Here is a 15296-nt window from a genome sequence, read left to right on the forward strand (position 1 = left end):
AAGGGGGGGGGGGGAGCCGTATTTTTTTGGGCGAGCTTTGGCTCGGCTCGGCTCGGGCCCAAAAAAGCCCGTTGTGATTTACTCGAGCCGAGCTCGAGCCCAAAATTTCGGCTCGCGAGCCGGCTCGACTCGACTCGTTTACATCCCTAGGTTCTTGTAAGACAACATGACCCTAACAGGCCAAGCCATATCGATCTGTTCTATCGTCACGTTATCTCATTGTTTGGGCCATTGAACTCAACCCAAGCATTAATATATTCTGCCCATTTCACATATCAACATGCACAAATGTAAAATTTCCAGAATTAAATGTACAATAATAGATACAATATTGTTAAGGTTAATGTCTACATGATTTCAAATAGGGTCATTGAATTCAGGGTCCCTACACGTATCAAATTCAATAGGACGAAGAAAGTTTTTCTTTGTGAATCGGGAATTCGATTTGAGTTTTGTGGTTTTGATAGTTCAACATATTAATTACGTGGTTAAATGATTTAATTAATTAATAGGATATTATTCAAATTAATAATCATGCTATATAGATATAATGGTTGACATAATCTTTAACATAATGTCACATGACAACTTATCATTGACTGTTTAAAATACAATCAACTTTTTTAATCAATCACATCTTGCCAACACTTATTATGTCAATCATTATGTTACCTACTTTCTGGCAAAGTAACATTATTCTCTAACTAGTTACTTTTGAGGGATAGTGGGCCTAATTTATACCATAAAGTTTAGCCCAATAAGATGACTAGCATTTACGACCCAATTAAACCAAAACCCTGAAATAGGCCCATTACATAAAATGAACCCTAGACCTATAAACTCAGCAAACAGATCGGTTGCTTTACTTTTTCGAAGTCGTCGCCCAGCTCCGACGCCACACCGCACCTTTCTCAGCCGCCGGTAATCTCTTGCGTCGCTGATCTCGTTATAGTAACATTCTTTTCATATTTGTTAATTTAGGTTTGATTTCCTTTCAGTAGCGTAAAACAGTATTTATCCCCGCCCGTACTGCAGAAGAAAAGAAAAGGTAAATAATGGCGTACGCAGCAGTGAAGCCGACGAAACCTGGATTGGAGGAGCCACAGGAAACGATTCACAAGATCCGTATCACTCTTTCCTCCAAAAATGTTAAGAATCTCGAGAAAGGTATGCTGTCATGGTCTAATGTGATTGAATTCTTCGGTCATATTCTTCTAATTATCTCATCACAACAGTTACTCTTATGGAGGATGCTATTTTTGTTGTAAATTCGCATTCACTTAATCTTAGTTAATTTTCTACTGTAGTTCGGTCAGTGATTTTTGTGTTTTTCTCAAGCGGCGTTTGACCATATTCATTTTGTTACTATATCAGTTCTTTTCTCATTGGTTTATTTTAGTTCAAGAGTAGGAGCATATGAAAAACAGAAAAAGTAACGTTGAAAAATTTTAGTAAAACGAGCATCTTGAAACTAAAATGTATCTAATCCCACGTGTTGCTATTTTAGTGATCCATAGAACATTACTCAATTCCGTGGGTAGTCCTAAATTGATCCATGGGTATTGCAATTGGTTGGATGGATGGCAATTGTTGTGCTAATGGGATTGTCCCTAGAACTTTGGGAAATGTGTTATACAATTTTTTGGGTTTTGCTACGCCCCCGTTCATCCAGGGCTGGACAAATAGCAAAACCCCAATTTTTTTGGACTTTATCATTTGCTTTAAGTAGGATTACAATAAAAACTTTTTTCTAAGATATTATTAGTTATTATTAAATTGATGTTTGGTTGACCTGAATCTTATTTATAGTGTGTGCTGATTTGGTACGTGGTGCCAAGGACAAGAGGCTTAGGGTCAAGGGACCAGTGAGAATGCCTACCAAGGTTCTTCACATTACTACTCGAAAGTCTCCTTGTGGTGAAGGTATTATACGTGGTGCATTTATAAGAATTGTTTCATTTATATGAAACTTAGCTGTGATTTGTTGTGTATAACTGCTAGAACAGTAGAGAGTTTATTCATTTTGGAACTGCCTTTTGTTGATGAATTGTTTGCAACGCATCATATGATTTAGCCCGTTTGGAAAAGCTAATTTATATCTGGTACTGGTATGGTGTTTTTTCTTATTGATATGTTAGATTGTAGTGAGGTACAAATATCATTTTGCCTGTTGGTGTTGTGTGCTAGAAAAGTTTGACTTCACATTTTTTTTTTTCTAATGCTTTTCTTGTTAATTCTGAAAACCAAATAATTCTAGGACATGTGGGTTGTTGAATTCCAATCTCAATGTCCATAGAAATTTTGAAAAGTTTTTGATTTTGAATTATTTCTTTTTTTTCCTTGTCTGCTATAAAGGTTCGCTCTTTGGAGACCACTTTGTTTCTGTTTTCAGTTTCGAGATTATTGCTATTTTTCTCAGTATGAGGGGTGTTGCTGATTGTTTCACTAGGGTAATCTGGTTTTCGTTTAGCTTTGCTCTGGGTAATTATATGCTCATGTTTTATTTCATGGTTTTTGTTTTTTTAAAATTCACCCTTTATATTACTCCCTCCGTTCCATAAAGATAGTCTTGCTTTCCTTTTTCATATTTTCCAAATTATAGACCACTTTTCTTGTTAAGAGTAAAGTTAATTTCTTAATTTTCTAATATATAACATGTCTTGTTATTAACAAATATGAACTGCGCTTATTTAAAATATTATTTAATATAGGGGTATATTGGGAAAAATGTAAGTAAAATTAATGAACCCGTTTGATTCCCATTTTTCTAATAATAAGAATGAAAAATATAATCGTTACGAGACCCACATAATTATTTCATGGTTTTTGTTTTTTTAAAATTCACCCTTTATATTACTCCCTCCGTTCCATAAAGATAGTCTTGCTTTCCTTTTTCATATTTTCCAAATTATAGACCACTTTTCTTGTTAAGAGTAAAGTTAATTTCTTAATTTTCTAATATATAACATGTCTTGTTATTAACAAATATGAACTGCGCTTATTTAAAATATTATTTAATATAGGGGTATATTGGGAAAAATGTAAGTAAAATTAATGAACCCGTTTGATTCCCATTTTTCTAATAATAAGAATGAAAAATATAATCGTTACGAGACCCACATAAGAGATAGAAAGTTAAATATGGTGGCTTGATATGATGGATAACGGTCATATTTTTCATTTTTGTGACCAAAGAATGGGAATTGAACGGGCCCTATATTTTCAATGGAAGCAAATCTGTATGGGGACGTCTGGAGTATAATCTTATTGCAACTGAAGTTGTCTAGATAGATAAATAATTGCATGATTAATGTGGGGAAATGTGATGAAGTGTCATGACATCCGAGTATATTTGTAATACCATAAATTCTGAACTCCCATTCTGCCTTGATACCATTGGTAACAAGATCTGAATTATTTATTTACTTATTTATTTTTGGTGCAATTGTTATTTGAAGGTACCAACACATGGGATAGATTTGAACTCCGAGTTCACAAGCGAGTGATTGACCTGTTCAGCTCCCCTGATGTGGTTAAGCAGATTACTTCTATTACTATTGAACCAGGTGTCGAGGTTGAGGTTACCATTGCCGATTCTTAGATTTCCTTACTTCTTATCCGCATTTCCATCTTTTGTTCACATATTGTTATGAGCCCTGGGTGAAACTTGGAAATTGCTTTTCAATGTCTCCAGCTAATGGGCTCTAAGTCTTGTAGCAAAGTTGTCGTAGGAGTTTTGCTATTTAAGTGCTGTTGAGTTAAAAGACTGATTCGAGGAAAGGATAGCTTGGTTTATTTTTTCATATACCTTTTAACATACTCGAATGCACTTCTTATGAGATCCAGTCATTGCATTGTGTACTAAACATGCATGTCATGTATACTTCTGTTTGATTTGATTTGGTTTGGTTTGGACATTTTTGGCCTACTTTGACATTAAACTATTTACAATGGTTTGGAAATATTACATGGCTTTCAGACAAGCTGTACTACGCTGTTAAAAATTCGTACGTATATTCTTAAAGGCTTTTGCTTCAACCTTGTACGAACCAAGATTTACTTTATGACTCGAATTTTAGTTAATTTTTAGAGAATATAGCATTAGTTTCGATATAAAACTGGTGGTGCTATATTAATGGTGTTTGATGGCCATTACTGAGTAGTGATTTTTTAGAAAATGTGTAGTTAGAAAGTAAGTAAAATTTTGGATTTATATGTAAAATATTTTATTGTCTGAATGTGTGATTAAAATGAGTATAAAAATTAAAGAGTTGCGTTTTAAAGAGAAACAAAATAGGGGCATTTAGGTATTGTTTAAGCGTGATCTTTATCTTTACGTGACATCCATTAGAATAATATTATTTGTGCTGAATGAGAATCATTCACATGTGATATGGTGTGAAATGAAAATGCTAATTAAATGTATGGATAAAAGATCCATTAATAGAGATAATTGTTAATATTTGGTTCTTTTGATCAGAGATTTTGACCAACAACAAATAAAATGTGCAGAAATAAAAATACGAAATTATAACGTAGAGCATAGGGTTTTTCGTCTTAAGGCAAGAGGTTCAGAATATAAAATGTTCCTAATAAGATTATATCATAAAACCTTTCGATCCATACATTTACGTTCACTGAAAAACAGAAAACTCAATTAGATTTACAAGTCACTAAAGAGACGTAAAGAGTATTTGAGAGAGTCTCGAACTCGAAAGGTAGAGAGAAAAATAAATCGTCCATCAAACCTTAGGCAGAGAAGTGTGTATATAAGAAGTCGTCAGAAGGTCACGCATCTAATGACCATTAGGGCGATACTTGGCATCATCTCACGCATAAGAAGAATCAATTAAAGAAGACGCATTTCCAAATTAAAAACGCAGAGTTGCAAGTAAGAGTCAAATGATCTGGTCAATGGTTCAACTAATCAATCCAGTCAGCATCCTTTTTTTTTTTTTTTTTTTTAATTCCACATCATTGTGCCACAATCTCCACTAACATAATATGACATTAAATGAAAAGATCAATTAAGTAGATTTTTTTGCATGTAATTAACTAGTCTTATCATTTCATGTTTACATGACCCGTCACATTATATGGTGATATCTCTAATAAAATTGAATAATATTACTCTTTTTCATTTATTATTTAATACCGCTTTACTAAAACGAGCAGCATTAATCACTCAGAACGTTAGCAACAATAGCAGTATATAAAAAGATACTCACAGGAATCCTTGGTCATTAGGCCCTTCGTTGAATTTGCTGAAAGTTAGATTTTTTGTAAATTTTAATAAAAATTGATGAAATGTGTGGTTTAAAAATTAATGAAAATGGTGAGTATAGTGAAATATGTAAATGAATATGAATTTGAGAGTAATAAATTGAAAAAAGAAAAGAAAAAGGGAGTAATATAGCTAGCAACAGTTGGAAGATTGATCTAAAGTCAATTAAGTACAAGAATTAGTTGCATATTAGTATTGCAATAAGAGATTTTGAATCAATCACGTTAAAATTGGATAAATAATGCTATTCTTTTCATGCAGGAACGAGCCATCCAGCAAAGTTCGTAGATTAAAGTTCTTGAGCCCACTATTTTTGTGGCTGAATTTCATCGTTTAGACTTTAAAATTGCTAGAAGAGCACCTTTTTTACCATGAGTTACATTGATAGATTGTCGCAAAAGACAAGGAGTTTTGTTGATTCTAAATCTAGTATTGAGAAACCGTGCGATACGAATCTTTTTGCTCTTTTCAAAGTTCAATCCCAATTTTTAAAACATTGATTTAGAGAAGAATTATGATATGCGACCATTTTTGAAATGGAGGTTGACACGGATGTGATGAAAGAGTCGGTAGAGGAACCGAAAGTGGTAATGGACATTGGTGGTATACTTATATCAACAATAAGTGTTTGTGGTATTGTAATTTTGAATAGTTCGACGAAAACGTATATGGGTTATATTCAAAATATATAATTGACAAATGTTCTCGAACAAGCTAGCGATAAGAGTTGGGAATGTTGATGATGGGAAAATAGTCAATATTACATATTTCATTGTGAATCATATCAAATCGGGAGAGTATGATGTAATGAGAGACTTTTGACCTAATCAATTGTATTGGAATTGAATAAATAACTCCATTTTCTATCTAGTTTTTTGGCCAAATCCCATCTTCTAGGCTTTCAAATTGACACCTTTTGATTTTGGCTGAAATTAATTAGTAATTATTTATTGCAAAAAAAAATTTATTCCATATTTAAGCTCTCGATTGACAAATCATTATTTCAAAACCCTTTTTAACATAACTCATTTTCAACTACACGTTCACACAATAAATTATTTTACACATAAATTGAATTTTTTTTTTTTTAGAAGAGGAAGCTAGGAATTTTTATTTTTTTTATTTTTTTAATTTATTATTATTATTATTATTTTTGGCTCAATCGATATGCCGACATTTCATGTGATTCGAAGAGACTGATTTTGTTTTTCATATATTCTCACGCCTTTTGAGTACATTACTTAAACTAGTAATGGATTTACAGTAATTGCAAGTGATTTACATAGAAGTGCTCACCATAATAAGAATTGGCATTGCTGCAGTTCTACTGAAAAGCGAAAGAGTCGATGAACTTTTCTGAAAACCGAAAAGAAGTTCGTCAAAAAAAAAAAATAGGGCCTCTTAGAATTGACATGACTTGCTACCTATTCTCGCCACTCATAGGTCTTTTCACTTGTAGCAAAAAAAAAAAATAATAATAATAATAAATAAATAAAAATAATTTTAATCGAACTATAATATTTTCTCTGTTCCACAAAGATAGATTATTTACTTTCAATTTCATACAAATTAAAAAATATAATTAATATCATTGTAAACATAAATTTTACTTACATCTTTTGAATGTAACCTTACGGTAGATAATGATTTAAATAGCAACGATTCATAGTTGTTTATAACAATGCATATTAAATGAGGGTATATTAGAAAACTAAAAAATTAACTATACTTTTAATAAGGAAAGTGATTAGTATAATTTGGCACAAACTAAAAGGAAAGTAAATAATAAATATTCCATCAATCTCATTTATATAGACTGATTTTGTTTTTGGCGCAGATTAAGAAATTTTATTTAATTAGACAAATTAAATAAAGTTATATTAGTAAATGAACAAAACAAATACTTTCTCAATAAAGTAACGGGACTATATAAATAAGACAAGAAAATAAAAAAAAAAGTCGGCTTATATAGATGGGATGGAGGAGTATTTAGGTATGAGACGAGCATTTGGTATTGAAAAGTTCATTAATTACTCTTTTATGCTCCCTCCGTTCCAATTATATAGATTGAGTTTCTTTTTTCTTTAGTCCCAGGTATATAGGCATGTTTCATAATTTAAAATATTTTGTTTTGTTCCTTTACCAATATACCCTTATTCAATTTTTCACACTCAATATGCCAACTTCTTGAAATCATTCAAATACATACATTTTTCACTTCTTGAAAATATGGAATAACTCTCATTTCTTCTTCTTCAAATTAAATCATTCAAATTCTTTACTAATTCTAACAATAATTTACTACAACATAGTGAAGATTAAATAGGGGTAAATTAGGAAAATTTTGACAAAAATTAATTTTTTAATGACATTAAAGAAGATTTTTTAATTTGCGTGAAAAACGAAGCAAGCTTATGTAATTGGATTGGAGGTAGTAACTGTTTTCACTTTGATCATAATGAGTCAACGACACGTCTAATTGAAATGAAATAAAATAAAGCAGATTCCCCAAAAGCAACACCAATTATTCATCAAAATTATGCTTTTGATTTTGCTAAAAACTAAGCGAATGCTCTTTCTAATCCGCTTTAATCATTGATTTTTGCATTATTAATTGAAATATAATAATAAACCATGTCTTGGGATAAGATAAGCTTGTTTTTGTTTACTCACTTTATTCTGCTTAATGATGATACCATAATTAACTTTTAATTGCTTGTGATTTGTTAGTTAAGCCAAACAAGAAATAAGAAAAATGCCCATGCAATTCTAATATGAGTAATCAACAAATTGTAAGTGAGAGTAGAAATTTGAGATTTAAATTTTGGTTCTCGAAGAAATATAACTGATAAAATAATAAGTTACGAGAATCGGCTTTTTTATTAGTGAAATTGAAGTTGGAGGAATTTTATTTATTTATTTATTTTTATTTTTTTTAAGCGGCAATAGAGTAAAGTAGCTCATCGGTGCTTTTAAATACGATCAAATGTGCTAATAATCGTTTGAAAAGGGAAGCAATAAAATTAAGCTATTGGAGCTAGCGTAATGACACTGTGGTAAAGTTACGAAATAACAATAGTAACGCTATTTAATCGACCAGTCAATTTGTTATTGATCGCTGTCACATAATACCACTAGGGAGTGAATAACATTATTGAAATTGATACAGGTGTCACCTTCGTGGATTGCATAAAACCAGTGTTCTAAAAATCATAATGCGTGACAATGTGTGAAAGTCAAGTTTCGATCGATGCTAGCCTAAGCAAAGATTAGATGTAAAAAGGCATAAAAAACGATTTTAATATTATTTTAAATTTTAAGTCAATTTAAAAATTATTTAATAATACCTACAAATTATAGAAACAAATACAATTTTAAGAGTTTAATAAAATAAATACATTATTGAACAATAAACAATATATATTATAATAGTGCTAATTGAAATATATGGAAAAGTTTGGAATTTTTATTAATTAATAAAAGATAAAAAATGATTAATTAACCTAATAAAATATAAATAATTATTTATACAATAGTTCAATACACTACAACCAAACTACTAAAAGTACAATACACTACATCCAAACCAAAAGTATAATACATTATATCCAAACTAAAGGTACAATGTATTACAACCAAATCAAACGAATTCTTATTCCATATCAAAAGTTTACAACAAAATCATTTGAGCTGCCCTATATAAATTAGTAGATCAATAAGTGAGTAAACAACGTTTTGGACCTTTCAATTAATTGACATAAAGTTGAAAAACATATAATTATTACATTTTGGCTATTCAATCCAACTTACATAAAAGTTGAAAAATTTATGTTTGAAAAAAATTAGAAAAAATATTAATAATGCATGCCATGACGCGCCTTAAAGCGGTTAATGCTTTTGTTGACTACTAAATTAGCGCATAGGTGATAGGTGTAACATATTTGTCACGCCTCTCGCCTCGAAAGTGCCTAGACGTTATCAATGCGCTCCATTTAAAAAAAAAAAAAACATTGCATAAAATTGTAATTTATTTCAAATTACTCTCACTAATCTTTAATGCATGAATTAAAACTACACGTTCATAAATAAAGTTGATTTGACATTCTCGTTCAATCAAGGGGAACTACGATTCATTTGATAATAAAAATTAATTGCCTGTTTTACTTATTCAGGAATTCTTTGTAAAACATGGCCCATTATTTTTTTTCTTTTTTTATGTAGATTTTTTTTTTTTTTAAGAATCGAATTTTGTGAAAATGATAATTTTGAATAATGTATGATTAAAAATAGACAAAAGTTATTGGCCCAAATGCAAAATTTTTTTCTATGGTCAATAATAAGTTTGGGAAAAATAAATTTTAAGGAATATGTAGCAAACAGGTGCATAATAAATAATTGGCCAATGATAGAGCGAAATTAAGAAACTAAATTAGATTATTATTAAATTCTAATTTATATATCAATAACCGTGAATTGGAATGTTTATACTTGTATATAACTAGTACAAATTGTCATACAATTTTCATAACCATGACTTATGAACAATTTGTTTATGAATACCATATGTTTGGAGCGTGAAAGTTTTTCAAACTCAAATATTGAGGCAAATCATTGATGTGCAAAATAGACATTAACCGTTGGTGCTTGTTTGATAGAATTTATTTGAGAATATTGAGTTATTGAATAGTATTTTTTGGAAAATCTGTGATAAAAAAGTAAGAAAACTTTATTGATTTATGCATAGAATATTTTATTGTGTGAATGCATGATAGAAAATGATCGTGTAACAAACAATTTAAATTTTTAAATGATGACATAAATAGGTCAATTTGTATCATTTTGCATCAAAATAGTGCAAATTATCGTGTTGACTGTTGAGTTGGAGAGTCATTGCTCCAAATATTCGGTGCAAAATGGTGAAATTTGGTGAAATAGTGTGAGGGTTGGTGAAACTTTGATGATATTTTTGAAACTGGGTCCACCGATGGGCCAAAGTTCAATATAGTTAACAACCTGTTAAAATGTGAGGGTCCAACTCGTTTAACTTAAACACTACCCATCCACGCGCCGTGACCGAAGGTAATTAATTATTTTCCATCTTCACGGGGTTTGTAAGAGCATTTCTAATGTTTCAATTAGAGGGAAAAAAATGACGATGCTATTTAACATTATTAATATTAAAATAGTCCATTCATCCCAATTATATAGATTTGTTTCGTATTTCACACAGATTAAATTTTTTTTTTTAATATCATTGGAAAATTAATTTTTGTTAATATCTTTCTTAGTTTACCCCTATTTAATTTTCAGTATGTAGTAGTAAATTATTGTTAGAATTAGTAAAGAATTTGAATTATTTAATTTAAAGAAGAAAAAATAATAGTTATTCCATGTTTCTAAGAAATGAGAAATGTGTGAATTTGGACGACCTTAAGAAATTGGCATATTAAGTGGAGAAAATTGAATAAAATATATATTAGTAAAGGAACGAGACAAAAAATTCTAAATTAGTAAACATGACTATATATTTGAGACAAGAGAAAAAGGAAACTCAAATTATATAATTGAGACAGTATTAATGTATCATTAAATTAGAAGTATGAGTCACTTAGAGCTACATAAATGATGTTTTAGGACTTATGATGCGAGATAGGATTATTCTAAAAAAATTGACACAAAATAAAATCGTGTTTAAAAATTCAATCTTCAATAAAATATGACATGACGTTGTCAAGATGTCATGGCAAAGAACAAACAAATATTGTGAGGTATTTTTGTCTAGATTCCAAAGTCCTTATAATGAGTAATTTAGCAATATTTAGTTCCGATTATAAATGATCAAATCACTTTCATTCTAAGATTTCAATAAATCCACAAATATTATTCACTTGTATGTCACTCACTTATATCAATTTATAAATTCTTCCCAAATGGAGCCTTATAAATACATTGTATCATTAGTAAGGTTCTTTTTATTAAACGTCAATATTAGATAGACAACAAGTCTTTCAATTTGTATGCCGTAGAATGCTTTGGAAATTTTCTAAATCACCATTGAAATGTGACCCTAAGTTTATAAACATTTTATCTTGAAAACGAGCAGCTGATATTAGTGCACAAAAAACATGACAATATAATCGTGTGACATGTAAAAATATTGAACGTGGTACCCTGAAATCTTTTACATGAATGGTATGTTCACCTATATCATGGGATAAAAAAATGTACATTTCTTTTTGTTATATATATATATCTAATTCATCTGGAGGAAAAGAAAAAATCGCTACCATTCTAAAGTCAGAGATTGAAAAATTATTAGTTCGTTGATGACACAACTAAAGCAAAGACGAAGCCTTCTACAAGTTTCTTAGCGAATCTTTTCTTATTCCATTCTTAATGGTTAGGATGAATGAAACTAATCAAAATTGAAAGAGTCAATCGCGCAAGCAAAGTCGGAAAAAAAGAGAGGACAATCAAATATATCATTAGAGTAGGATTAAAAGTTAAAAAGAAAAGAAAAAGAAAAATTCTGACAAAAGGTACTGTGGGGCCTAGTAAAAGGCTCAACAAGGCACTGTACAATTTCTTCAGTAAATCTTTGGGCTTTTCTATGGGCCCCGTCTGGCCCACATATCGTTCTCGCTCTGTGGGTGCGTTTGGTATTTCTTTAATTTCAGCCCATTAATGAAATTAATTAGGGCAGCGCCACCATCCTTCCATATTTATTATCATTACATGCATTATGATTTTCTCCATTTTGCTTTATAAAATTTGCAAGAAAAAATAGTGTATATTTTACAAGTTTGGTGCATTAAATTAAGTAGAAATAAACAATAATTACGAATCAAATACACATTATTCTACCAAACTCATCGTTAAAGTGCAATAAATCTTGAAATTTACACTTTTGGGATTCCTTCTTGGATAAAGATACTTGTCCAGGACCACATGAGCCCTGGACGGACAATAACGCCCCCCTATAGGTGGGAGGCCTGAGGCCCCAACTATAGGGGGCACCATTTGGCGCTCTGGACATATAGTAATAGCACGGCCATTCTTTTGACAAAAATAGTCAAAGAAAATTAAAATTTATGCATCCAACGACCAATGCTATGCAATATTGGATGGATTTATGAATATAACACATACCTTTTTTTATCCTTGATATTTAATCTGGTAATTTCTATATGCAAAATAAATAAATTCAATTCTATTTTTTTGATATATATATATTATATATTATATTAGTATCTTTACTTCAAGAACAAAACCAGTGTTTTTTAATTTTTCTTTTCAAAATCCACCAGCCACAACTATAATATATTGGGTTTTGCTATGTGGATAGGGACTTGTCGGCGTAGACACCCGCTCAATAGGAGCGCCACATCATCCCCTGTTTAGACAGGTCCCTATTCAAGAAGAATAATCCTAATACATTGTAGGACACAGTCTTCTTAAAGACGAATTAATTTAAGATACAAATTTATTTTTATATGTTTTATGTTAGATGTGAATTTAAAGATAAAATACAGATACAATGAGACACAAACACAACAAGAATTTAATTATTTCAACATTTAGTCCCTATTTGGTGAGAATTAAAATTAGATTTTCAGATAAAATGTGTGGTTGAAAGTTGTGGATCCCAAAAAACGTGTCTTAAAAATTAGTTGTTAACTTTGATATAAATTAAAATATAAACTTTAATTTCTATCAAATAGGGACTTAATAATGCCATAACATTATAAATTTACAATACTATTTTAACCAAAAAAATTAAAAATAAAATACAAAAAATGTGTGTGTACCATTTATGAACCATTGAACACAACAAACACGTTCGCAAATGAATGTATCCATTTGACCTAACAAATTTATTCCATTGCAAAACATTACACATATAATTGTGCATTGTTAGCAGTAAAATTTTTGTCATATATCTTTCTCCTTTAATTTTTCATGTGCATTTCGAATTTCAATTATGCTAACAAATTAATTTTGTACAGAAAAAATTATAGATACAAATGCCACATTTGGTTTGTCGAACCTTATACTAGCATCTTTCTCTCTCTCTCTCTCAAAGTTGTATATACGTGTGTAAGTGAGTACGGAGATTCTTGATCATGAGTTTGATTCCCCCTACAAACACTTTTTCGGTCCAATCTGTCGCACAGGACTTGCTTAGTGCGATTTACCTGGTTGACGTGGTTTGCAAACTATTACGTCAGCTCGATAATTTAACAAGTGTGCATCCGAAGGGTAGGGGCTACGAGTTCCTCGTCATATAAAAGAAAAAAAAGTTGTATATACGTGTTCAATTTACATACTAACCGTAAAAGTGCATTCATATCTAACTTAGGAGAATTGAATTGTCTTAAATTTTGGGTGGTGAAGGTGGGGGTATCTGACTTGAGGATACACGAAAAATTATTCAATTTCCTAACGACCCTTAAGTTGGACAATAAAGCTCTATAAATAGTAGTACTCCGTGCATGATTTGTAGTACGACCTGATGCTTCTGTGCTGACAATTATTTCGTCGGACTACCGAATACTGTATAGGTTCGTCCCTTCCTTAATTTATCTCAACAATGTGCACAAGATGTAGGACCCAGTTTAATTGCGGTGGTCGAAAAAATTCAGTAATTGGCTTCCAAGGCAGATCGGGAAAATAGACAACAATCATGCTACATGTGTATTATCTTCTACATCTTTATTCACATTGTGCCGCGTGACAACAAATCATTAAACAGTTCGAATTTTTGACAGGTTTTCCATCCAGCCAACACTTGGCAACACATACAATGTCAACCACCGTGTCAAGAAAGAGTGTACAAGTGACATTTCCCGACAGAAGAATAGTATCGTTTGAGGGAAACGATGTGATGCGGAGAAAGATCCCACATAAATTGGACATGAAATAATCATGGAATTCAACTACTTCTATAAATGGGATATAACTATTAATATATTACATTTTGACATTGAAGTTCAAGTTCTTACAAATTTAAGTAGCAAGCATTGATGTTCAAATATTTTGACACTAGTTAGCTTGTAAGTTGTAATCATCATTTCTACGTATATTTATGCCTTATATATTATGAAGGAAGAAATAGTTAAATGAGAATAAAGTTAGGATATAGTTTTATGCGCAATTAATTAAATTTTCAAAATTTTACAATACAATAATAAAGCATCCAATTTTAGATTTTAGCCCTTACTTGATTTGGCTACAAATTTAATTTTTAATTTATTCTTGATAAAATTGATTAAATATGTGGTTGTAAAGTCGATAAAAATTGTAGATTTCATCAAATCTGTGGTTGAAAATGAATTTTACAAAAGAATTAGGTCAAACAGGGCTTAATAAAATATGAGCATCACTTACATTAAAATTGGTAATTAAGTTTATTATATTTAAGGGGGGAAAAGTGTTTTTGTTTGCCTCAAATAATATTTTTGTATGGAATAAATATTTTTGTAGATTCAGTATCATATAAAAGTTGAGATCTGCTATCCAATTTTTTCTATTCAATTTACTATCCATTCAATGAGTATTGACAATTCATTCTGTATTAAAATGTCACTAATTTTTTAAGTATAATAAGCGATGAGAAAAAGTTGAATAAGTTAATTTAAAATAATGTATGAATAATTAATTAAATAGACAATAAATTAAACAGTAAAATTTCAACTTGGCAGCAGTGTCTTTTCCATTCCAAGGCGAAAGGAATAGACAGCGGTCCCAGAGGAAAATTCAAAAGACGAGCCAGTTACATTCAAATTCCTAAACTACCCCTACTTTTCTCATTTTTCCCGCGCAAACTACAGTGAAAAAGCAAGGCACAAAAGTAAATTCGGACCACTTGGTCTGATCAACCATTGATCCCCCATTGTAGGCTCCTGTACTCTCCATTTGTCCTTTCAAGGGTAACATTTTTCAAACATTACTTTTAATTATGCATTTTTTTAACCCACAATATATATATATATATATATATATATATATATGT

General features: G+C 30.5%; 1 protein-coding gene across 3 annotated transcripts; it reads left to right on the forward strand.

Annotated features, from left to right (window-relative positions):
• The first annotated feature begins 828 nt into the window (after positions 1–828).
• LOC111396966 (40S ribosomal protein S20-2-like) lies at positions 829–3917 on the forward strand. 3 transcript variants are annotated; one of them, XM_023023611.1, is made up of 4 exons: positions 829–921; positions 999–1167; positions 1810–1923; positions 3459–3917. In XM_023023611.1, exons 2-4 carry the CDS (start codon positions 1056–1058, stop codon positions 3599–3601), a joined length of 369 nt encoding a protein of 122 aa, XP_022879379.1. In that variant the 5' UTR covers positions 829–921; positions 999–1055; the 3' UTR covers positions 3602–3917. The 3 variants fall into 3 exon arrangements, with proteins under 3 accessions (XP_022879379.1, XP_022879396.1, XP_022879388.1); XM_023023628.1 differs by having other exon boundaries at positions 843–921; positions 1036–1167; XM_023023620.1 differs by having other exon boundaries at positions 875–921; positions 1002–1167.
• The last annotated feature ends 11379 nt before the right edge of the window (positions 3918–15296 follow it).

The sequence above is a fragment of the Olea europaea genome, chromosome 1 (assembly GCF_002742605.1).
Source record: "Olea europaea var. sylvestris chromosome 1, O_europaea_v1, whole genome shotgun sequence".
NCBI lineage: Eukaryota > Viridiplantae > Streptophyta > Magnoliopsida > Lamiales > Oleaceae > Olea > Olea europaea.

Coding starts and splice junctions, on each gene's coding strand:
- LOC111396966 (XM_023023611.1), top strand. CDS start 1,056: ATGGCGTACGCAGCAGTGAAGCCGACGAAACCTGGATTGGAGGAGCCA. Junction 1,168..1,809: donor TGTTAAGAATCTCGAGAAAG/GTATGCTGTCAT, acceptor TCTTATTTATAG/TGTGTGCTGATTTGGTACGT. Junction 1,924..3,458: donor AAAGTCTCCTTGTGGTGAAG/GTATTATACGTG, acceptor TGTTATTTGAAG/GTACCAACACATGGGATAGA.